The 24,658-nt window shown below is 38.3% G+C and overlaps 1 protein-coding gene across 13 annotated transcripts in view; it reads right to left on the minus strand.

The window, feature by feature from the left end:
* Window positions 1-6,386: 6,386 nt before the first annotated feature.
* Window positions 6,387-24,658, minus strand: part of TBC1D1 (TBC1 domain family member 1) — a 95,730-nt gene continuing 77,458 nt past the window's right edge. For all 13 annotated transcript variants that reach the window (XM_042871073.1, XM_042871076.1, XM_042871082.1 and 10 more), the window contains 7 exons: window positions 23,877-24,038; window positions 22,316-22,474; window positions 18,165-18,409; window positions 17,566-17,725; window positions 13,014-13,183; window positions 10,543-10,713; window positions 6,387-8,435 (listed from right to left, as the gene is read on the minus strand). In XM_042871073.1, coding sequence (XP_042727007.1) covers window positions 8,235-8,435; window positions 10,543-10,713; window positions 13,014-13,183; window positions 17,566-17,725; window positions 18,165-18,409; window positions 22,316-22,474; window positions 23,877-24,038 — 1,268 coding nt within the window. In that variant the 3' untranslated portion in view covers window positions 6,387-8,234. The remainder of the gene's footprint in view (window positions 8,436-10,542; window positions 10,714-13,013; window positions 13,184-17,565; window positions 17,726-18,164; window positions 18,410-22,315; window positions 22,475-23,876; window positions 24,039-24,658) is intronic.

Consider the following 24,658-nt stretch of genomic DNA (forward strand, 5'->3'; position numbering starts at 1 on the left):
AAGCTTCTGCAAAATCCTTTGGGAAGAGATGGTTGGAGAGGAGGAAAAGACACCCATTTCTATTACAGTCTCAAAACAGTTTGGACAAATGGCCATATGCATTAGGGCAAGAGGATGAGCTCGGCCTTTTTTGTGGAGCATTTGGCACAAAATTCACAATTCTATCTGACCTCTCATGTGACTTACAACTGTTTTTTTGGTCTCCAAAATCAGGCCAGTTTGGTAGTAAGTGAGAATCTTTGTACAGACTGAACGTCCAGGCAACTTGGGAGGCTAAAACAGTTGGTAACTACTGAGTTGCTTACATGTAAAAGTTACTTCCACATTTAGAAGCTCATTTAACAGTCTGGCCTCAGCTCAGTGCTTCATCACTCATGTTGCAGACAGGCTGGAAACATCAGAAACTTGCTGATCACGTTGCACAAACTTCCTGTGCAAACTTAGGTGATTCTTGCAAACTTTGGTAAGAAATGTATTTGCACAGGTTTTGTTCCAATGATCTTTCTGAAAATACAAGAAAACTTCTCATTGACCTTGATTGTTTCAGCATAATGTAGGCTTAAAGAACAATCAGGAACACAGAGAAGACTAGCAGTGGAACTCTGTACACCATTTCAATGCCAGTCTTTCAACAGTTAAGAAAAATGGAAGGAGGTGCAGAAGCCAAAGTTGAAGGCTAGAGAAATGCTTCGCAATACTAGCAGACTGAGAGTACTTAGTCAAGAGGAAGCCTTGAATTTGACATTATGACACTCAAAGCATGTCTACCTGGAATGGTGAAGGCCAATGATGTATTCCAAACTTGCTGGGCACAGACAGACTCCAAACAGGGAGTTCTGTTTGTTCTGTAGAACCAAGTCCAAACTCAGCTAAAATACAAACAAATAAAATGTTGGTTCTGGTCAAATGAACTACTCACATGGAAGGTTCAGCATATCTCAGATCATGGACAGCTTATTTTGCATCTACCTATAGAGAACTAGGAAAAGGTGCCTCGAGAGAGAAGACAAGGGTCAGGAACTGAAGGGAGGAACTGGGTTTGAAATCATGCATCAGGATTGGGACATGGTCCAACAAACACCATTCCTGATTGAGAAAGCAAGATTCTGATGTGCATAAAAGATTTCAGACTTCCCATAGCCTTGGTTTGTCTGGTACAGAAGAGAGCGCTGGTTGCACTAGCAACCACTGGGCAGAAATCACACTTGGCAGTGAAGACAATGGAGGAGAAAATGTCAAATCTTTTATGAGCTCTTTATTCCAATGGGTGATCTGTCTGATCCAGAAGGACAGCAGTTGTTGACTTCAGTGTTCAGTTTTTCACTCACGCTATCGTGAATGAGATCTTCTTTAGAAGAGTCACAATTTCTTGAAGCCTGCTGGATCATAATCTGCTGGTTGTTCAGAAAATACACTTCACCAAAATGCCCAGGAATTGAAGTACAAAGCAGGCAAGTACCTGAGTCCCCAGTGATGTACATTTTTCTTCTTGTTTATTGGCTTCTGCATTTCATCATGGCGTGCTGGTTAAACGACATGTGAAAACTTGCAGACATTTCATCTTGTGTCTCTATTAGATTTGTATCTAGCTCTAGACTGCAAGAAAGATGGCAGGGGAATACAGGAGGGACTTGCAAGGGGAAGTATACACAACATATTCTTTGAGTTCACGCTGCTAAATATTCCTGGAATTTGTAGGCCACACAGCAGTGAGACACTGCATGTTGTTTGCTGGGATCAGAAACTCAAGGTCACATAGAGAGCTTGGGTAAATCCCTGCTGTCAGCTCTTTGCTTCTGAAACTCTCATTTCCTCCTTCTCTCACACACATACATTATGTTCCTTTAATCATAGGACTTCCTACTTCTTTTTTAAGCAAAAGCTGACAATCAAAGTTCTTTTCCTTTGTTGAAACATGAATTTTTACAAAAAGGGAAACAAGGATTTACCATACTTGGGACACAGCAAATAATTACAGTGATTCCACTGAAATGTCCAAATATATCTTTCTTAATTTGTCCACATTTTTAAGCAATTGTTCCCTTATTCTGAACCTATTTAGTAACACCTTGTAAACATTTGTCACAGTTAAAATAGCACTCCTTTTTAGAACCAAAATTCTTGGAACAAATCACAAGGCAATCAAAAACGTTGAGGTTTTTTAATGCTAGTAATTTTTGCCTAAGGATTTTCTGATGATAGAACATGCTGCGTATGTATGCTTGATTTATGCTAACACAACTTTATTTTTCTTTCTCCATACAAAGCTTGACAACTACTAAAGTACAGATGATAAGGGCTTGCTATGGTACCTTTCACACTAGCCAGGAAGTCTAAACCAGCAGACTTTAATGTAAAAGTCAGGAGCTATAAATGACTCCATCATGCAATCCCATTAAATCCTGCAGAAGCTGAGCAAGCCATCTCCAGTTTCTGGAAATAAAACTTCTGTACAGGTTGGGTAGAGCACTGACTCAAGTTCCAGCCACCATCCTTCAAGCAACCTATCTTCTCCGCTGATAGCTTACCAGCTTAATGACAACAAGTGAGGTTTTGGTCACAGAGTTTGACAGTCCAAAAATAAAATCCAAATTTTGTGTTGAACTTTTTAATGTTATTAAAGATGAGGTAGATGGCAGACACCAAATAGAGAAGTTTCAAGCAGGGACCTTATGATAACGGGCCAGCATCACGGTCTTCCCCCATTTCAAATCCAATGAGTTAATGCACTGTAAAGGCTGCTGTGGCTGGAAGTTGTTAAATTGTTATTTAATTGCTGTTTCTAAGCACTATTGAAACTGAAGCTCGTTCTCAGCACCATGAAGCAATCAGTGTACCCCAAAAACATGCCAGAGGCCGTATGGAGGGTACTGGCTGTATTAGCTGTATACGAGGGTATTTCCATACTAAAAAGTCTTCTTTCATTTACCACTCTAGCAGGAAGCAATCTTTCTTGGCCAGATGACTAGGTTAGGTCTTAGGTGACTTTCTCCACTACCTGAGAAGAACACCACATTCTGTTCACCTGAGCAACCTTGCTAGTACTGAGGCCTGCCTCCACGCGCTCCACCATGAACTCCAAAAACTGGATCTTATCCAGATTGTTTCCACTCTGTTCAGATTCATATTGCCCTTCAGTTCAATGCATATTTGCACTCATGGCCTACTTATGGTATGTCAGGCATCGTACTGTAGAGATGCAGTTCTCGAAATTATCATGAGTTTATCCCTGATGGCCTTCTTGACAGTCTATCCCTTTCCACTTTTAATAGCAACTCAGTATTTCCACTGCACAAAGTGACCACAATGTCACTCCAAATGCTTTCAAATTATTCCTTACTTACATATTGTTAATTATAGCACTGCTTTTCCAACTCCAGCATTCACTGTTTCTCTGTTTCTGCCTATCACCTCTGTCTTTAATCACTGAAGCCAACATTTGAAACTCCTTATTAAAAAACACTACACACAAGTGTTGCAGCAGGCTGTTAGACTCGTGGAATCACTCAGGTTGGAAAAGACCGTAAAGATCATAGAGTCCAACCACAACCTAAAACTCTGAAAAGCAACCACATCCCCCCCCCCTTTTTTTTTTTTAGTTTGTTTTGGGAATTGACTTTTTTTTTTTGTTTTTAATATGCCCTAAGAGAAAACCAGAAATGCTAAGCTGGAAAGCCCTGCACATACTGCTAATCTTATTGTGAACCTACAGGTTCATGATCTTCAAGAACCAGCCAATGGTCAGCTCTTCAAATTACTCAGTTCTTTGTAATTAATACATGGGAGAAACACGTTGAGTCAACCACTGACTTGCAATTTAACATCTTTGATATTGCAAGGCATTTCATTATCTACAGACAGCATCCTAAACATCAGGATGCTTTTTCAAATATTCCATATAGGAAGGTTCCATGTATTCATTCATTCTATAACATAATATTCTAGCATCTATAGCCCAAAATCTTTTCAAAATCCTTGGAAATGCATGATTCAGTTAGAAGAAAAATGATCAATTTACACAAAGGCTTAAATAGTATCTTCTGTATAATGAAGAACTTACTGGTTCATCTTAGGTTATGCTGAAAAGGCCTACTTTGGGGCACTGAATTCTTGCAGCCTCAGGTTTGTTCAGATAAAAGGAATGTTTTCTGGCAGCTGCATAAGCACACGAGTACCCAGTCATCTATTCTAATTTAGGTTATGTAAAAGTTGGTGGGTGTCAGCAACACTTTTGCCTTCTGAAGGCAATGCCTGGGTTGTACTCTGTTGGTTAGCATGGCTGCCAGCACTCTTCTCCCTCCCACGTACCTGTTCTAGTAAAGCTCTTTTGAAGACCAAATTACTTCACAGGGTGTGACACAGTATGAATATTGTACAGTGATCTAAGGTGCCTCTTGCCTCAAGCAATCATGGCATTCATCCAGCTGGAGTCAAAATGTATTCTTTTCTTTTTTAGACATTTTTCTGCTGCCATCAACCTACCATGCAAATGCAGTACTCTCTTTGAAAAGATCTGGATCATAGTATTTTGAAATAGATAGGAGACTAGTTTGGGTCTTTCTACATAGTGTGACCATTGTGTTATAAGGTCCCCAAGCAAGCTCTAAGAGAACTGGTTTGTTCGCTCAGTGAGTGTGCAGCGGCATGCAGAGACACCAAAACAAGCTCTGACCAGCCCTGCACTATCAGAAGCAGTGCAGAAAGCTCCGGGGCCATATACTGGGGAGCAGTAAAGAGAAGTGAGCCAGGAGCTGAGGGTATAAACAGGCTGGCAGGACGAACATCTCACTAGCAAGGGGCTGTTCTGCAGGGCTTGAATGGGACCAGCAGGGCAGAGCAGCAGTCCAGAGCATCAAGGCAGGGTGAGTCAAGCCAGGGAGCCAAGTTCATAATAGAGGGTACATGGCCAAGTACAAGTGTGCCTGCAACACAGTTCTCACTCTAAACAAGAGAAGGTCTGTAAATATGTGCCTTTCATAAAGACCTTTTGACCTTCTCAATCAGTAGGCACTGCAGTATCATTCTCAAATTCTGTATTAAGTAGTGATATCTGGATATACACAACAGAACAAAATACGAAAATACATCAGACAGCCATAAGCACAGGGAGCCTCCAGTACCTACCACACACTATCACATATGCTAGCTGGAAAAGACAAAGGAGAACAAGGTGACACACTGTTCCACAGCAGGTCATTCATCTACATAGTGCTATTCATTGCTGCAGTTTTACAGTAGATCCCTCTTCTTTGTTGCACACACCAGCATTAGTTCCTTCCCATTTCAGGCTTACCTCTTTCTGGACTACTGCATGAATGCCACTCACCAGCACACTGACAGAGCACACCACTGCCTTTGTCTGCACCTTTGGAAGCCAAGGCTGCACACAAAAATGAACTTAGTTCACTTTTCCTTGTTTTTCTTTTTCCTTTTTATTTAAAAACTAAGCATTACACCTGGGGATTTTGAACTGTAGAAGAAAAGAGGTGTAGAATACGTTGATTGAATCATTTCAACTTGGATCTTCCAGAAACAGATCATTTGTGACTCCTTCTGAGGGTAAGTGGTCACAGGATTTGCAGAGTTTGCATCTGTATTTTGTTTTTAGAATATTCAATTCGGAGTCAGAAATTACTGTTCAGATGGAAGACAGTATGTGATAACAATTGTTATTACTCAGGCAACAGGAAATCTAATCTTATATATCCTTGAGGATGTTCATTGTAGCTGGAAAAACATGCAGAAGTGCCCGTGAGCAGCTCAGGGCTTTCTAACTACTTATTTCTCATACTCGTGAATGGAAAAACCACAGGTTTTTCTGAAGTTTGGAACTGGGTGAATGGACCTCACCTTCTTCCAGGTTCTTCTACTCTGACTAACTGAACTAGAGAGGCCTGGTAACAAAAATGAAATAAGATGGGGAAAGACATACAGAAACAACATACCATATAGCTGTTTCAGTGTAACCTGCAGAATGTCTTCAACTACTGCATCCACATTCAGATCCTAGACTAACACATACTGCAAACCTCACTTTGACAGGCACCTGTATTTGTAACAAAATTGTATAATTTGCATATGTAAAAATAGAAAACTCAGCCTCTCGTGCAATCAAACAATCACATGGTAACAAAAGCAAAAAGTTGCTTATTATTAATTTGCCCTTTTGGTGCATTCTGACAACATTTACTTCAGTTCTTATCTACACTGTGAACTTCTGCAATTACACAGATTCTTGGTAATGGACTAGAACAAAAAAAAAAAAAAGGAGTGTTTTCCTGGAGTCAACACTTGCAGCTGCAGGTCTCAAGACTCTGAACTGCCACCCCACAAACTACATTTTTGTTTTTAAATGTAACAATAAATTAAAAACATGGATGTAGGCATACATTATTATTACTTTTATTGCTCATTAAAACATCAGTGTATGAATTATGGCACTGTGGTGTAAAAATGCAATGTTACGGAGTGCTCTAACAGTATGAGGTCCATGATAACATGGTTTTGAACATGAAGCATGAATCCCAGTATGGATTTCCAAATAAAAAGCAAGCCTTTGAGGTAAGTGGATTAATAATAATTAATTTATCTGGAATTTCAATACTAAATGAATACAGAGTGGATTTGCAAGAATGAGCCATATTCAAGACATGACAGAGTGAAACAAAGCGTTCAGAAATTGAATAGAAAATTCTCTTTTTCTTCTTGACCTATACAGAGGTATTTGTTCTGCACAACAGATGAATGTTCAACTACAGCCATGATGTGTCAAAGGGTCGTGCATGAAGAAAACAGAAAAACAAAACCTTTCCTACATTTCCACCCAGAAAAACAAACAACCAAACAACCAAACAACTACGTGCTTTGAAATTTTAAAAATAAGAATAAAAACAATTTAAGTAAAACAAAAATCACATCTCTGGGTGATTCTCCACCATGACAACATGCTGATGTGTATTACCTCTGTCCTTGGGATTAAACAAACCTACAGTATTATTCTCTAACTCAGAAGCAAACCCATACAACTGAATGGACTGCCGTGAAAATTATTGCACTTGCAGCAGTGGTGCTTCAACTGGCCTGAAAACTACTTTCATTGTACTGAGAAACTGATTTTTTTATTTTTTAAATGTGTAATCTTACTCAAAAGAGGCACTGTATAAAGAATGGTGCCATAATTCAAACAGTCATAACCTTTACAAAGCAGTTTAAGCATCTCTGGCACAACATGAAGCTCTCAAAATGCCTCCAACGCTTACAAAAAAGCCTTAAAGAAAAACATTTCCCAGAGGACTGATGGGCAGAGTACCAAAGAAAGGAAAAATAGATCAGGGCGTTAGTTTCCCTACAAAATGATGTCTTACATCACACAGCAGATCAGAAATAAATAAAACGAAACTTAAGAGTCCAAATATAAATCCTTGGGTGATACTGCGAGAGTTACAGGCTTCATGAAACCAACGTCAGTGTATTTTGTCAAGCACAACGCAGTTACTATATACAGTATGTATGTTTATCAGGTAATGCCAACTAACAACACACTAATGGATGTTAAACAGAAATATATTAAAACAAGATACTTATAAAAACAGACGGCAACCCCTAATGACACATAGTTATGTACGATGAAGTCCAGCTCTCTGGAGTCCAATAGATTGACATCTGCAAGCATCAAGAAACAGTTATGTGAGGTGTAAACAGCAAAATTAACAGAACTGAGTCAAGCTGCAGGGGAATTAGACTGTGAAAAATATCTCAAGTCCAATCATAAAACTCTCTGCAAGTGTTACCACTGCATAGCTGCAACAAGGCAACCATCAATTTGAAGGTTTTACAATGCCATAGTTTTTTCAAAGGAGCTTCTAAAGGATGTGCTATTTACCATGCTGTTTATGAACACAAACTATGTAACAAACATAAAGCACTTGGGTTTAGAAGCACTTATGGAAGAATCCTTCACATCTTTACAGTGCACTGTGCACACACTAGTAGGTTTCTCCTGTGTGTTGTGACATGGCATCTTGCTGTTCAGAGCACTTCCATGTACTAAGAAGAAAGATTCCTCCCCAAGAAACCTGTTTCTGATTTGGGCAGCCACAATGCCTCTATCTCACTTTGCTACAGTAAGGCATGTACAATGAAGATGACAAAGTCGTATCTCCATGGATGGACAAAAAGACCCAGTTCTTCCCTTTGTTTTTTGCTCTGCTTCTCAGCTCTGTGACAACTGCAGATCAGTCAGCATCCAGGTGCTCTTGTCTAGTAAGCAGAGGCTTCTCATTTGTATCACCAGTCTTTTTCTGCATCTCTTCCACTGCCTTCTGCAAAGCTGTTCGTTCCTGCTCAAGATTGAGAATTGACTCCTTCAATTTGCCTTCATTAGACAATAAAAGCTCTACTGTGGCTTCAAGGTTTTGAATTTTTCCATTAGCCACCTTTGACAGAAAGAAGAGAGGAAAAAAGGAGAAAAAAAAAAAAAAAGGAAATTAATATCTGACTAAATACCTTCCAAAACGAAGGAAAACTATAAAGGTAAAATCCAAGCATGAATGTGATTAGACCTGTGTATTTTAGATGGCTACTAGAGTGTTCTCTGTAACAAGAAGCTTCCTTCTCTCAACTTTATTGCTTTGGATCACAATTAAGCTTAGATTCTAAGGTGACGTAGATCAAATCAGAAAGTAACTGATGTTTGTAATTTATATTCCAAAGAATGGCAGATTATGATAAGCCTCTGTATGGGTCAGTTGTGACATTTTTGACCAACCATGTTTGATGAATTCCAAATTGTTTGCAAAGCAAAGACAGCTTCGCGTGTTAGATGTATCCCCATTTAATCTCAGCACTGAGTCCAACAAACACTGGACTTGGAACGAAGGGGAAGGTGAGGATTTAGTCTGATAGACAACAAATCTTGATAAATTCCTGTTGCTGTGCATTCCTGATTCTCCTTCAAGAGGCTGGAGTTAGGATCCACATGAAACAAAATATAAGATCATTTCAATTCTTTGCGTGAGATCTGTAGCTAAGTTTTCTGACAAAAGCAGAGGTCTGTTTGGAAGTTCCATCGCTGAGTAATGTTTGCAGACAAAAGCACTGGATGGTCTCTGCTTTCAGTTATTTCTCTTCCTGAGGAGTTCATCGCCCTTCATATATAACTACGGCAGGTTAACAAGTTCAGCCTTTAGGGGCGGAATATTGACAAATCAGGACCCACATATTTTGGTCATACTTTTTGCTCACATCTGCAATAGGTCATCTTTCACTACTGGAAAGGAAGGCAAATGAGGCCCACCTCCAAGACAAAGGGGCTGCAACACTACAATAGTCAAGCTTCCCACTCTGATGTTAGGTGCTGAGTTGCCAGCACTGAAGTGGAGATGACTTTGTAAAAACAAACAAAAGGCACCTAGGACTGCAAAGCCTTTAGGCATGGGAGCAGGGTGGAAAATGCCCTGCTGCAGCTACCTATAGGACATCTCATCTTGAATCTGACACCAAAAATCCTTTTCTCCTCTGTCTCCTACATTCAACAATTTCTTCATCTATGTGTCTGAAGCTTTACAAAAATGTCCTGCAGAGCAGTTTCCCTTACATCTGTAAGATTTATCTTACAACCTGTAACAGTTTCAGATCTTGTATGGTCAGAATTTACGTTTTAAGAAGATTTTTGTTAAGAGACTTTCCTCTAGGTCTGCGCTGTCGGCTAGCCTTAGTCATTGTGTACAATAAGCTACCAATGTCTGAGAAATCTATATTGCTTTCACCTATGAATTTATGGAACCTATGTTGTTGACAATAATCAAGAGCTTTGAAACTGTTAGTAGAGCATATTATCTGTTTTTTAACCTTGAAGTCCCTTTTTTCAATCAAATTAACTGCATGATCAGAAGATTTATAACATATTTTCTTATAAAGCAGTCAGAAAGCTGACTTCTTGAGCAGTTAAAGGAAAAGCCCTACAGACCTACAGAGAGCAGCTGGTGTACTGCCAAAGGCTGTGGACTGAATGGGCACAGAACACATACTAGACATCATTATTTCACATATTATCTAAGTCACATGAGTAACATTTTTTCAGTAAGAAAACCAACAATCCCCCCTCCCCCATTTTTGCAAGAAAGGCCGTATCTTTACAGATAACACAAGCCACAGATGATGCAGCTCTAATTCGTGACAAGGGCATTAGCTTTTCATTTTTAATAGGCAGCTGTAATAAAGCAGTGACTGAAAAATGTAAAAATGAAGTTGCGAAAGCACCATGTGTATTTTTAATCATCTCCTATAGCTATGATTTTAATTACAAGAGGAGTGCAGTGATTCAACTTTTCACTAATCGCAAGCATGTGCTCTGTTCACTCCCCGTTCTGAGAATTATTTCTGCATTTAAGCTTTAAATCCTAAACCAAACAAAACCACAAGTTGCTAAGCTTTTAAGTCACTAGACCAAACACCAATCTCTTCCACGTCTTAGTGTAGAATGGTCTCTTCTGAAAAAAAAATGTAGATAAATAAGAATGTCAATATGAATATAAACTGTACCTGCAGTTCTTCCAGGAGTTCAAAGTTCTGTTTGCGCAAGCTGCTGTTTGCCTTTTCTAACTTATCCAGTCTCTGATTGTCATTCAAAGATGAATCTATAAGCTCATCCTGAAGCACATGGTATTCAACTTCATAAGCTTGCAGCTGCTTGGCAATATCCATTTCAAACACCTGTTGTATATGAAAACATTATTAGGTGCTATGTGGATCAAAACTATAGCTCATTTGATGCCTTCAAACCCACAGATCAACACGTGGGTATTGAATTGTTGCGTTTAAAAAAAAAAAAAGGACAATTCTTGGCATTAGGATTTCCTACTCTGGAGATGGCAAGATTGAGCCAAACACTGGCACTGGATCTGGATTCAATTTAAAACTTTGGTACTGATTCAGTGCTTCAGCAAAATCACTTATATTGAAGCTTTCAAGAAGTGCAGAATTTATATGGCACTCCCTTTCCTAGCTTGCAAATTTCATGCATCTGAGTTTGGCATGAACTCTCGCAGACATATGTGGAATTAGATGCATTTCCAGAAAGTGCAGTCTAAATTCTTGGGCCACATACAAGTCTAAGAGTTTTCCTGTAGCAGTTTCAAATGAAAACCAGCAGACGTTGCTAGGCTTATTTATGGTTTACTGAGAGACTGAAAGAAGATGAAATTATCTATCCTTACACAAACACACTTCATTTAAACATTATGCAATGTCAAAGTAGATTATTACTGTTAACTATGAATCATTGACATGAGTGTTCAATGTTATAAGTAAGCATTAAGAAAACCTTGTATTTTAAAAGCAGATAAAGAAACTGAGGCACACAGAGAAACCTGAAGGAAAAAAAAAAAATCAAAAACCAACCAATTATCTCCTTTGGCAGCAGTGGAAAAGCAGCTAAACAAAAAGGACAAGTGGCCAGTTACAGAACATAGAAGGCACAAACGTAGATGTGATTTTAAAATGCATCTTGAAAATAGCTCAAGATTAGAAACCCATGACTTATTACATACTTTTAAACCTCTTGTAATTTATTTATCCTAGAAATAAGTAAAAAAACATACCTTAAATATCTGATGAAATATCAATAATTATTTCCTATTTTATTCACTGCAGTACCTACACCTCAGTTATAGTTAAATAAACCATCAGGATTATGAAATGTTCATAACATCTGTTATATATGCTATTAAAAATAATCTCAAGTAGTATACAACTGTATAGCAGAACAAATACAAATCTAAACACTGAAAACAGAGCTTTAATCTGGGTTTGGCTACACATATGGAACGCTAATTTTCTGTATGATCTGAGCATCTTTGGAGAAAACACACTGCTGAAATTTGAAAAAAAGAAACAAACAAACAAAAAAAGAGGTGCAATTCAGCAGGGAGACTGTTAGCTCCTCTCATTGCCTCTATCACTACCAGCCTTTCTGCTTTTGAGAAGGGAGGGAAATCCCTATCATCATATCCAGAGTATCAAATCTGAAAGGGGTGAAAAAATGAGGCGAATCAAAAGCTTGATTTGAACGATAACTAACTGAAGGCAAGCTGTGGCACATACACTGAAGGCCAGGTTGCAGAAGGGGTAAGGAGCTGCATATGGACTGCAGGGCACGTCAACCTGCCACTCTCTTTAAAGGCAGACCTAATCAAAGAATGAGAATGGCTCTGCTTTGTACTCACTTCTGCCTGCCCACTTTTAAATTTAGAGCAGTCAGAGATGCCTGAAAAGAGAGCATCTTGCCATCCTCCTGCTCAAAGCCAGTGGCTTCCTGCAGGTCACCTGAGCACTCAGTCTTTGTAGAGCTGTGCACTTTGGGCTTTAAGCCTGGTAGATAGCGTATACTTCTGTTTACCCACTAGAAATCTCCCACTTTCCCCTTTCAATTCACATATATATAGTTTTGGAGCCATCTGCTAGTTTAGCAATATTACATAATTCTCCCAGTCTGCTATTTAAAAAAAAAAAAAAAAAAAAAGGCTCTAGAATTCCCAGTTTTTGCTGTCTATAATCACTGTCTACAATAGGAGGCCACTCTCCCCTAGGTTCTTCAGGGTGAAGTACAAAACCACTGCTGCAACATACCAAGACAGCACCATAAAAGCCAGAATAGACAAAGTTTGGAGGAAGGCTTCTAGTTCTGTAAAACCCAAGTCAACATTTTTAAAGCTCTTATAAGTCAATTTCTGCTCCTGAAATTAGATTTGGAAAGCAATATTATTTGGAGACCCCAAACTCTCAATTTCATTAAATGCTTCATAAAGTGACCATAACCAATGCATATATGTAAGAATACAGGGATACAAAACAAGTCATACAGTTCCAAAATTTTTCAGCATCTTCATAACCACAATTACAGATTTTTTGTCAGCTGGAAGTAATACAATACACTGCTGTGAATTTTCTGCAAGAATTTGTTAAAAACAATATTATTTCTTTGCATATTACTCATAATTTAAATTATTTCATACCTGACTAATCGTCTTTTCCATCTGTACCAAACCCAAGTTGGGGAGAGTGTTTTTAATAAAATCAACAATAGTTTCTAGGTTCTCATGCTGCAGAATCAAGGGCTTGTGGCTTCCCAAAAGGCTTAAGGCCACTTTAAATATAGCCTCTGATCCCTGAAGGAACAGCATATCTGTGAAAACAAAGGAAAAATTAGAGCACACAAGTAATCCCATCTTTTGACAAGAATATTGAAACAATAAAATGTCCAAGAATAACAATTTCTGCTAAGGGTGATCTGGAGGCTAGATATACTCTGCCGGACATGTATATTTATCACTGAGGCTACGGTCTTGGATTTCTTGCAGAATTCCAACTATGACTGTGAATCCACATTTGACTAACATAATCAATGATTTAATTTGTTCAGTGAGTTTTCAGCCAACAAATCTGACTCAAGTTTAAGCAAAGAACACAAAATAAGCCAGGTAGTCAAATTTGGCAGTTTCACTACTTTTTGTGCATTTGGTAGCTTTGTGGGCTTTTTCCTTTTGAGATGTTTGTGGGAATAAAGAAATAAAGTACAAACTGTGGAATTTATTGCTAAGTCTGCAGCTCTCAAGTTAGCTGGATCTCTGCTCTCAGTGCCATTTCAGATTGTAACAGAGCAGGCAGAAACTAATTCCAAAGACACAACTGAAAATCTGAAGCTCTGTTTTCTGATCTGATGGATAAAGCTACAGAATCTCAGTAAGACAGCATGTGTAGATAAATGCATATTTCCCAGCAGCATCAAGTTTCATGTGCTTATTTTTAGAAGGCGCCTCAACCACTTACATTAATATTCTTACAGCTACAGGAATAAGTACCCTGAAATCTTAGTAATACAGCTTAAGCGTTAACATTGCAGGTGGCCCTGCAGTGACAGCACCCTGGCGTACATTCAAGCACAATGAAGCCACAGTACATAGTGACCTTTCAATGCAACTTCCTTTCTTTTCTTTTCCTTTACTAGCTTCCTATCTCTTTAAAGAGGCAAGACATAGAAGACTGCAATCAAAGCATTAGACAAGAAAGAAACCCATCTGACTCCACCAATTATATGGTCACAGTATAAACAGTGCTATCCTGCATCTGACTTTCCTGCTACTAGAACTCAGAATCTTCTATTGGCTTTATTTAAAGAGTCATTATGAGCCAAAATACACAACATACGAAACAGTACTGGTGGACACATCTTTATTATGCTTTACTTTCATTAGATTCTGTTCAGAATTGTTGAAAGCTGTACAGATAATTAAAAAGTAAAATTCTTCTAGTTAACCTCTTTCTTGCCCACTGCTTTTACTTGTAAGGAAAAGGAAGATAATGTCGTTTTAGTCTGGATTTCCTATATTTGTTTTTATTTAGAAAGAGCTTTTCTCCTGCTCTTTCCCTTCCTTGCATTTGAAGCTGCGAATGAAGCAGCTGAGACTCACAGTTAGACAATAACACAACACACTGTGTACCTTCATGATTTAAAAAATTAAAGTAAGAAAAAAAACCCACGTGTGATAATGGAAACGACTGCTAGCAAAATCATAGGTTTCTCTGATGTAGTAAAGAACATATGAAAACACTAACTGCCATTCTTCATAAAAGCAATTCTTTTCTTTCCAAATTTGTATCAGAATGAAATTTCAATCCGCTACCCTGCTCATTCACATTGGAGATGTTGAAACAGTAAGTCATTTCACTTCTCTTTGTCACTGGTTGAGAAAGAAAAGTACAATCAGTAACTAATCACAAACCTTACACTCTGTTGCTACTCATTCTAGAAGTTGCATAAAATTTTTCATCTAATTCAGTTTACGGCAGGAATGATTGGAAAGGGTAACAGTAGGAATCTGACTCAACTGTCTAATGAAACTGGAAATTATGGGAAAATGTTTTATAAGGAAAGCTGTATGTTTTGACACGGAATGCTAGAAAACAGCTAAGAAACACAAAGAGAAAACAGAGCAGAGAATAGAGTACTTGTGATTCAGCACCTGCCTCACAGAGTTTAACTCAAGGTGACCTGTAAGTTGTTAACAAATGTCTGTATGAGCTGAGCTGGTAATACAGAGCTGAAATCCTTCTCTCATTTAAAATAGAAAGTACTTAACAAAGACCCATTTGTTATCCACTCCCCACACTTCCTGTTCAGTGGGCTGCCAGCCAACACCAGCACAGTGAAGGTACCGAATTAACGTCAGTGTGACTAGCAGCCTAGAGGATTTAAAATTTAAGTTTTATCTATAATCTTGGAATAAAATAAACATTACTTTTACCAAGTAAATAAGTTGATATAGGTATTAAAGAATACATCCTTGTTATGCTGCACTTTCATTAGATTGAGCACAGGAGAAGTGTTGAAAGTTGTACAGATAATTAAAAAGAAAAAAGAAGTTTTTCTGTTTGACTCGTAAAACTGTCCTTAGATTAACCTCTTTATAGCACATTGCTCCTACATATTACTCGTGAAACACTTGCAAAAGTATGCTTTACAAAAAGACAAAAGAAGTATTCTGTAACAACTGTATAAGTAGCAGCAGGGTTTCAAACATCAAGGGTTCAAAGAACATGTTACAAAACAGCAGTATGCTCTAAGTCTTCATAGCCTACAGATGAGTTACTCTGATATTAAAAGGAAACATTAATCTCAAGGTCAAATCAGTGAGCAATGAAAATGTACCTAAGCTCTTCAGAAGGCTGTGAATATAGGAGTCAGAACTGGCTGGATCCTAATTTGCCATAATGCTCATAGCAGCCACTAATGAAGTGATAACTTTAGCCTTTTTCAAGTTTACAGTTGCTTGTTTCAGTCTTTAACATGGATGAAGATGAGATTTTGCTTTCTAATGTAAAAATAATGTCCACCACTCTCTATTTATATAATTCCAGTAAACACTGTTTCAAGAAAGACATTCCTACATACTTTCAGACATTAAAAACCTGCAAGCGCTGGTCACGCTGTCCTTCCTTTCCAACAAACATTTGAGATTTAGGTGACAGTTTAGATCACATATGCTTTTCTGTTCTTGACCTAAATAAATTTAGCTCTATGGAGATCATGCATCTTTGCCTTCTATTCTAATGCAAAATCTTGCTTTTGAAAGCTCTGAAAGGCAGAAATCCAAATGTACTGGATAAACAGAGCACTTTTATAATCTTCATTGCAGTCAACAATCCAACTCAAAGACTGTTACTGTCATGTACAGAACTGTGATAGATGAAGAATAATGAAAGGTGAACTGATGATAATTTCAGTACGTGACACTTGCATACAACAATTCATTTAATACTTAAAGACTATTGTAGACAGATAGGTTAACTTCCATTGACAGCTATCTACTTTGAACTTTCACAAAGTAAAAATAAATAAAATTAAAAATGAATGAAAAATTAAGGCAAAATGCTATTTCTGTTTTTCCTGGAGATAAGGTGCTAATGACAGGACGTCATTCTATTTGGTGTATATTATCCTTATCACTGTGATTTCTTTTAACACTGTTTATAGCATGACCAGTAACAGGACTGGATTGCTGTTGGCTCATCTCAGAATCTGCATTTATTATTTTCTATTGTGGTAAACGATATTGTAACTTTACATTAAGACATTAAAGTGTCAGCATTTATCACTGTGTAGTTACAACTCTAAAGTGACACTACGGAAAAGGCAAGAAAATTCCTTTCAGAAGACACAAAACAGAAGGAGAGTTCCAATCTGTCCTGCTTATCATGGTAGATACAGTGCCACATAATGCAATGGAAAAACAAAGAACTAAAAAGAAAATAAGGCACTTTCTCAATAGCAATTAATCTATAAAATGCACTGATAAGAAAGCATCAAGGTGAAAACCTCATGTGAATTTATTAAAAAAAAAAAAATAGATCACTACTTCTACAGATTCCAAATAATAGTAACAGAAGTAACTTCAGAGCCTAAACACAGTGGTGCTTCATAACATTTACCAGTTTTTGCAAAGGAGATTATCCTTCAGGCTAGAAGTGTAAGGACAGCCAACAGGAGTTTAAAAGCTCTATGCTTCTACAGAGTAAATCCGTTATTAAACTGTACGGGTCATCTCTGTGTATGTTTTAGAAACATAACCTTCAAAATTATTTTCCAGTTACAGTGTTGGAGACAGTGACAATAGAATAAATGGATACATTTCTCAGATGATGCCTTGTGTACGTCTCTTTTCAGCTTGCAACTAAAATAACTCTAGGCATTTAAGCGGTATTGTCATGCCACTATGCTTTAATGGTCACAAATCTAACATTCTCTCTACAGGTGACTACAGGGTGGAAAAAGGTAGCAATGAGAATGAAATGTGAGACTGTTTGGAACTGTTGTATGTTCTTCTCTCTTCTATTTTACTGCAAACACTACATGCTTCGTAGGACAACTTCCTACTGATGAACAGTAGTACAAAACAAAAGTAGTACTCCTGGATGTCTGGAACAAGCTGGATGATGAACTGTTCCTCATAGCAGGATTCCAAATACAAGATGTCAAGAAGAACATATTGAAATTTTATGAAGAATTACCAAATACTCTTGCGACAAATCCGAGGGGAAACTGTGAGGCAAACATGGTGAGGAACCAGGGAGCAGCATAGAGGCTGGGGCCAATCTCATGTTCCTCAAGGTGGTTATAGAGGTCTCGATGGTAGTCATGAAGAAGTCGGGATAGTTGGTACATCTGGATCTGCACGAAGAAGAAAGACTAAAGCTAAATATGGTGTAACAGTCATAACAGCAAAGTCCACACTTCATCATCTTACTAGAAACAGTGAAAGATATTTGTCGGGTGATGTTTGGACTGATTTTTGCAAAGAAAAGAATACTAGGAAATACCCACATAGAAGACCAAGGATGGGGCACCCATGAGCCTACAACAGACTCATTTAAACCTCAAAAACAACATATACCAGAATTCTTGCCGATTATGGCTTTCATAGATTTTCCAGTAGCTTATTTTAATTTGAAATACTACATTTTAAATGATCCATTATTTTTCCAGATCATCATCTTCCTTTTTGAGAAATGAATTTAAGGTCAAGTCCATACATTGACAATGCCATATCTATACTGTTTTATTGTCACTTATCATCAGTATTCTTGTATTAGAAAAATAGAAATTATACCTGTAGAATTGTCATGTCAGGACGATACTGTTTTCTTAGCCCCACATCGAACATGAGAAACTTCAGCATTTTAAAAGCATCTTCTTCACTCATATGAAGTAGTAGAACTCCTGCTACAAAACTAAGTCCCTGGCAATATCCTACTTCCTGGTCTAGAAGGGAATAGGCTTTCAAAATATTGTAGAGTGACAGCTGTCCAGCTCCCAGCTGTGCTGAGAAGTACGGATGTGTTGGAAATGTGCGTCCTGTGAACATAATTAAAGTTATGTTAAAAAATTGAAACAACAACAACAAAAAACCAACCAACCAACGAAGAAATAATCAGACTTTTGTCCCAGAAAGGCTCCAGTATCCACCTGTGGTGCCATTCAGAATCTGAACGCAGTCTGCTCTAGGGTAGGGCACTGGACAAATGATCTTAAGAGGTCCCTTCCAACCTCAGTCACTCTGTGATACTGCAGTTCTGCAAGAACATTTAACAGCCTCAATTTCACAGATATTTTTGAAAATGTTTCCAGAAGACAGTATTTTTTTTCTTCCTAGTCTCTCCCTATCAGATTTCCCCAGCTACATACCTGAACTGAGAAGAAATTTGAATATGCCTTTTGTTCTAGTATTAAGTGGAGCATGTTTTTCAGTTGCCCACTTGTTAAATACCACCACACCCCTTAGCGCTTGGAATGCTGCTGTGCTGCCGCCTAGATAACATCGGAGCTCCCATTTCAATGAGACAAAGCCTGGGGCAGAGTCCTTCTGCCATCTGGTAACTGCTGTGGCCTGTCACCACTCCAGCTTGCAGTTTCTGACCAGGTCTCCCTAGGCCAGGCCCTATCACATAACCGAATGCTGGTGAAACAAAGTTTTTAGCTTCCACTTGTACTGGGAGCTTTCATTCCTTTGCCTCCTCTGCCACAACAATGAGTTATTGCAGCGCAGTATGAAGACAGATCTGTGCGGCCTCGCTCACATGGCAAGGTGCCTTTCAAACAAGTCACAAAGAAAAATCACATGTTGAGCAAGAATAGAAATGCTAAGAAATTCACAAAGCAGTAAACAGAGGGATCAAAGTGCTAAATTCACAAGCAGATTCGTTTCTGAGTGCCATGGCTCTAACCTACCCACAAATTCTAACTTTTACTTAGGAGTAAACAATTTCTGGTTTTGCTGAAAAGAGGCTGAAATGAACTCTGGTACCTCAAGAGTGCTGCTATCTACTACTTTATTTCTGGCCTATAATAAAACAAAATATAATTTTCTACTGTGCTCAGCAAACAGCCAGTGATGAGCACAGCAATTTCCTATGCTGATACCATCTGGAGTTCAGTTTACTCTGACCTGGCAAAAAAATAAATCAGTTACTGAACATAAACTTAACGTTCAGAACCTGAAATCCCCACTGATTGCAGCAGATACGGCCACAGAAGGAAACAGACAAAAAAAAAAAAAAAAAAAGTACCGGGGAACTGTATCTTTTCTCTTGTGCATGTAGTAAAGCAGCACAGTAACAACATGCACTGGGGCAGGAGAGTGGCTGCTGTACTTTACATCTCAATGCTCCTCATTCTCAGGAAGCAGTATTTACACATGAAAACACATCAGTTCAACTGATTAGTTCAACTAAGCGCAAGCAATACTTGTACAGCTTAGCATCTTACTGTGTTAGCAAGACATTTTGGGGTTAATTTGGGAAAGCTTTTAAAATATTTTAACCATAGGTAGCAAGAATATCAGTTCTTCTATCCAGGGAGAAGTGCATGCTTTTCAGACAGATTCTTGAGGATCTATTTAAAAGAAACAATTCTGATAGCCTGAAGAAACAGGAGCCAAAACGCAAATTCCTTTTAGCTGCCTATCCGTCTATGCTGCACAACACTACTCTATTTCAAAGTGTGTTACTAAACCTTTCAGCTTCCTAATTCAATCTTACTGAAAAAACAGGAGCCCATCCTTCCCCCTACAACTGGGCTAGCAAATAACTCCCCCACAAAAACAGTACTTTGCAGGAAAACAGCCATGCACTGTCGCTGATTTGCACACAGTCACTTGTCTCTACAAGCAGCGCGCAGGAGACAAAGTATTCGTGTGAGAGAAAAAGCTGAGTAGTATTTGTGTGTATAACCAGACAGAAAACAGGGACAGCTTGCTGAGCCAGCCCCAGGCTGTGGTGTAATAAACTCACCCTCAGGCTGCTGCCTGTGCTTCCTGCTGTCCGTTATCCCACTTCTCTCCCCCATGACACCACAGTGTCATCTCTGGTGTGCAATGGACTCTGCTCTACTCAACCAACTCACTGACTATCACAGAACTGTTCACCCCTTACTATGGCACCTCAATGTGACAGAATCCTAACATACTATGTTGCCAGGGGGATATGAAACCACATACGCTGACTAACAGGTACTTGCTAGCAAATGATCTATGATTGCACATAAATGTCTATCACAAAAACAACAACAACAACAAAACAAAAAAAACAAAACCAAATGTGTCTACATGTCTGGCATTGTGCAATCTAGGGGAATTCCTAGAATCTGTGTGACCAAGTCTGGAGGGAAACAACACCTGCATGCACTGGCACTTAGTTCACCATCTAAACTCAAGAAATCTTCTCACAGTTCAGTACATTTGGAAAACTGTCTGCATATAATGTTATTAAGAAGTAAGTGTCTCTGAACATTCTTGAGAATAAATGACCTCTCACCAGGCAGTTCTTCCATGTGACAGAAAGGGTATATGACCGTATTTGCAACTGAAATACTATTTGAATACAGTTGTAAAGAACAGAAGTATGACAGAATAATTCTGTATGACGCCTTTAGAGAAAAGGCTGTGAGCATTAATCACTCAGATCAAACGAAGCACAGATCTATAATTTTTATCATCCTATAACATGATGTTAAGCTAGTTGCAGTATGTAATTTTCCATTAACAGCTTTTTCATGGTAAATTCATTTATTCAAACTTAATTATTGCTCCACACAGCCCCTCAGACTCAAACCACAAACCCTGTAACACGCAACACTTTGTAAACTCTATCATGCTCTGGAATAAAAGATTACTTATTTAATTTGAAAGAGCTGTTATGAACACAGTAGACCACAGAATCTCACATGCAAGTGATGGCATCCTCATGGAAGAACACTTGTTTTTTTGTTGTCTTGGTTTCCAAGACAATAAACTGAATTAAAATATCCAAGGGAAAAGAGAATGGTATCTATCTACCTATATGTATACACATACATCTCCATGACCATATATTGAAATGGATAACCTATGGATTAACTGTAAAAATGTCCAATTCAGCCATACACCAGTGAGGTATTATTAACTTGTATCAGGAGAGTTTCTTTCAAGCACAAATATTTTTGCAAAGATAAATGTTAGACATGTGAACATATGAGTCAACAACAGCATAATTTTGAACAATTACTGTCACATTAGAAATCCTTTAATGACTGCAGGAGCGTTCACAGAATTCTTAACACAGCTGAGGAGCAGCCATGCTAGTCTGCTGCTTGGGGTCACAGATCTGTCTGAAATCCACCTTCAAGACACTTTAAATTTAAAAGCCTTGGTTCCTAATCACTCTCTACTACACCCAGTGGAGAACAGTGCGTGTATCTCCACAGACCAATTCATCGTCTTAAATCAGGAGCAAGTTGCTGCTTGAAGTTAGGCAGTGGGAACACCCTGCTGAGAAGTGCCTTAAAAAGAGCTTTTGAGCTGTTCATAATTGTTTTAATACAAGTAAAAATACCAGCTACCATCATCTACCACTGAAAGTAAAACTTCTGTGTTATTTCAAGCAAGGGTATTTAGGAGAGACAGTAGATGCTGGGTATCACAAATGAATAGCACTTGTTATTCTACAATCTGCACTTAAATACTGACTTATTTTCTTGGGGATTTCTATTCCACCATTAATATCTGTAATACAGATCCAGCCCCTAATTACCACATGTTGCAAAGGCTCTCTGTGCTTGAAACACGCATTCCACATTTTCCTATTGACATCAAGTAATAGTTTGCATTTAGATCAGACTAAAAGCACCTCTTACCAACAACCCATGATTAAGTGGTGAGAGTATTTTAATACATTACCTTCTTTTATTTCTCTTCCAGCAATCAGAATCCCCCCCAGCTGTACTTACCTAGGTCAATAAGTATTGCATGTTGTTGGGAAGTCAGTTGTTTAAGGAGTTCTTTATAAGGTGTGTCCTTTGGTTGTTGTTTATTTGGAAACTGATGTTTAAGATGATATTGCTCTGCTAGAAACTTCCAGATCTCCCCACGGTGGTGACGTGGTACTCCTGAGAAGAAGGTCATTAAAGCTGTAATTTCCACTCATACCGAGGGTTCAGCTACCGCTGACCTAACACAATTGAGGAACTCAAGCAAGCAGATCCCTATCTGCTACCTCTAACAGACCATAATCAAACTACTGTTGTTCTTGTACTTCCTTCACAAACAGAAGAAACCAGCAATGTAACAGGAGAGATTTAAGGAGGAAGCAGGGTGAGCTGCCTAAAGTCTAAGGTTAGCACTTATATAATAGTCTATAATAATCTAATAGTCTAGAACTATTAAAGGAGGCAGCAAATATTGTCTACTGCTCTCTAAAAAGCTAGATGCTTATCACCCATTTTCCGCACTAAAGCACACGATAAAGCTTTGCAATAGAAGTAATTAACATTTTCTCAATAAAACAGTGACGCCGTTGTTGGCAGTAAATTTTAGGAAGCTAGAATGCACACACACCAAAAGTATAAATGTGCACTTTTTGCCTATTTGCACTGCTTACTCAAGTTATTTTTAACAGTTTTCATCTAAACTACAACTTGCAAAATTGAATTAAAATGCATTTTTCATTTTTGCTTACATATGAAATATGACAAAACTTGGCTCTAACAACATGGTTTCGCTACAGTTAGGCTATACAGAGAGGTTTGTAGCATTAAAAGCCATGGGTAACTTACCCATCTGCAGGCTACTTGAATCTACTGGTAACAATCCATTAAACAGGGATTTATTTACTTATTTATGTTGCATCACTCCAAGTTTAAGTGCTGGTTAGAACACCAACACACGCCAGAATCATCAGATTATCAAGAGAAACCAAATTTTTCTCATGTTCACATATCAACGGGACAGAACCCTCTATCTGTACGAAATGAAGAATAACTGTGGCAATGAGCTGTGGTAAAAAGCAGTTCTAGAGAGAGAGCAACGTTCACTGTTTGTATGTCCATGTACTGCCCTAGCTAGAACAGAGGATTTCCAGCTAACGCTGCAGACATCTTCTTCAATCTTAAAACTGTCACATTGTTGGCATTACCTAGGCTTACTTCTTTAATTACAACTTTCTATTTACAAAATTGGGTTGCAACTATTGTAATACACAGAGGTACTTTGCACCTCTCATATAAGAAAAGTTTTCATTAAAAAAAAAAAAAAACAAAACACAACAACAAAACCAACAAACAATACCCAGTCTCTTAACACCAGTAATACAGGGGCAGCTAATGCTGAAAGGAAACAATAACAACATGCACCTGTGTAACCATGAAAATACTGAACATTGTTACTCGTGCAGTCAGCAGCCTGAGAAACATCTCTAGTGAGAACCTGTTTACAAGGAGCAGTCAAGAAGTCACCCTATTCCTTTTCAGTTTGCAAGCATTTCAAGAACAGAAGATAACAAACAGTGCTTACCTTGCCCAACAGCAGAGTGGATTTTTTCCACATCAAATTTAATCTTTGACCTTCCAGGTGTACTCAACATTTTCTCCCAAATCAGAGTTACTTCTTTCAAGCATGGTGTGATTTCTTCATAGTCAAGCTTCAGACGTCTGTTCTGCAAATTATTTTCTGAGGCTGGGAAACAATATCATAAGTGCACCAATTAACACTGATTAATACTTGTAAAATGGATTAATTCACTTAGAACTTCACCAAACAAACAGTTGTGCAATCTACCTAAAATTGAGGCCTCTTAATTGTCAAAATTGGTGTGACTGTGCTGTGGGTTGGTGTTTGGGTATTTGTTTGTTAAGGTGTTACATGCAACTACATGTATTAACAGTGTTTCACATATTAAATGAAGCAATGAAACTCCTTACAGCTTCTCAGCTAACAGTGCTCACTGCAGCACAATAATCTGTTTTGCAAGTACTGTTTCACTGACTGCACTGTTCATTCAGCAGCTACCTAGGACACATACCTTACTCCAAAGTGCCCACTATAAACCTGGGGCCAGCACGTTTACCAACACTTGCCTCACTCACTCACTAGCTAGCTTCAGAAATGTGCATCTTAGTGAATTTCTGACAGGTTTGCAAATGGACAGGAAAAAAAACAAAAACAACAGAGCATCTGATTAAACTTATTGAAGTTTGAATGGATGTTATTGCCTAGCAGTTGCCAAGAACTTGATTGGTAGTGGTAGATACAGATAACCTGAAGACAAAAGAACTTTTAAAAAAGTTCAGGAGCAC

Source organism: Lagopus leucura, unplaced genomic scaffold (assembly GCF_019238085.1).
Source record: "Lagopus leucura isolate 7727_CA_CO unplaced genomic scaffold, USGS_WTPT01 Super-Scaffold_100004, whole genome shotgun sequence".
NCBI lineage: Eukaryota > Metazoa > Chordata > Aves > Galliformes > Phasianidae > Lagopus > Lagopus leucura.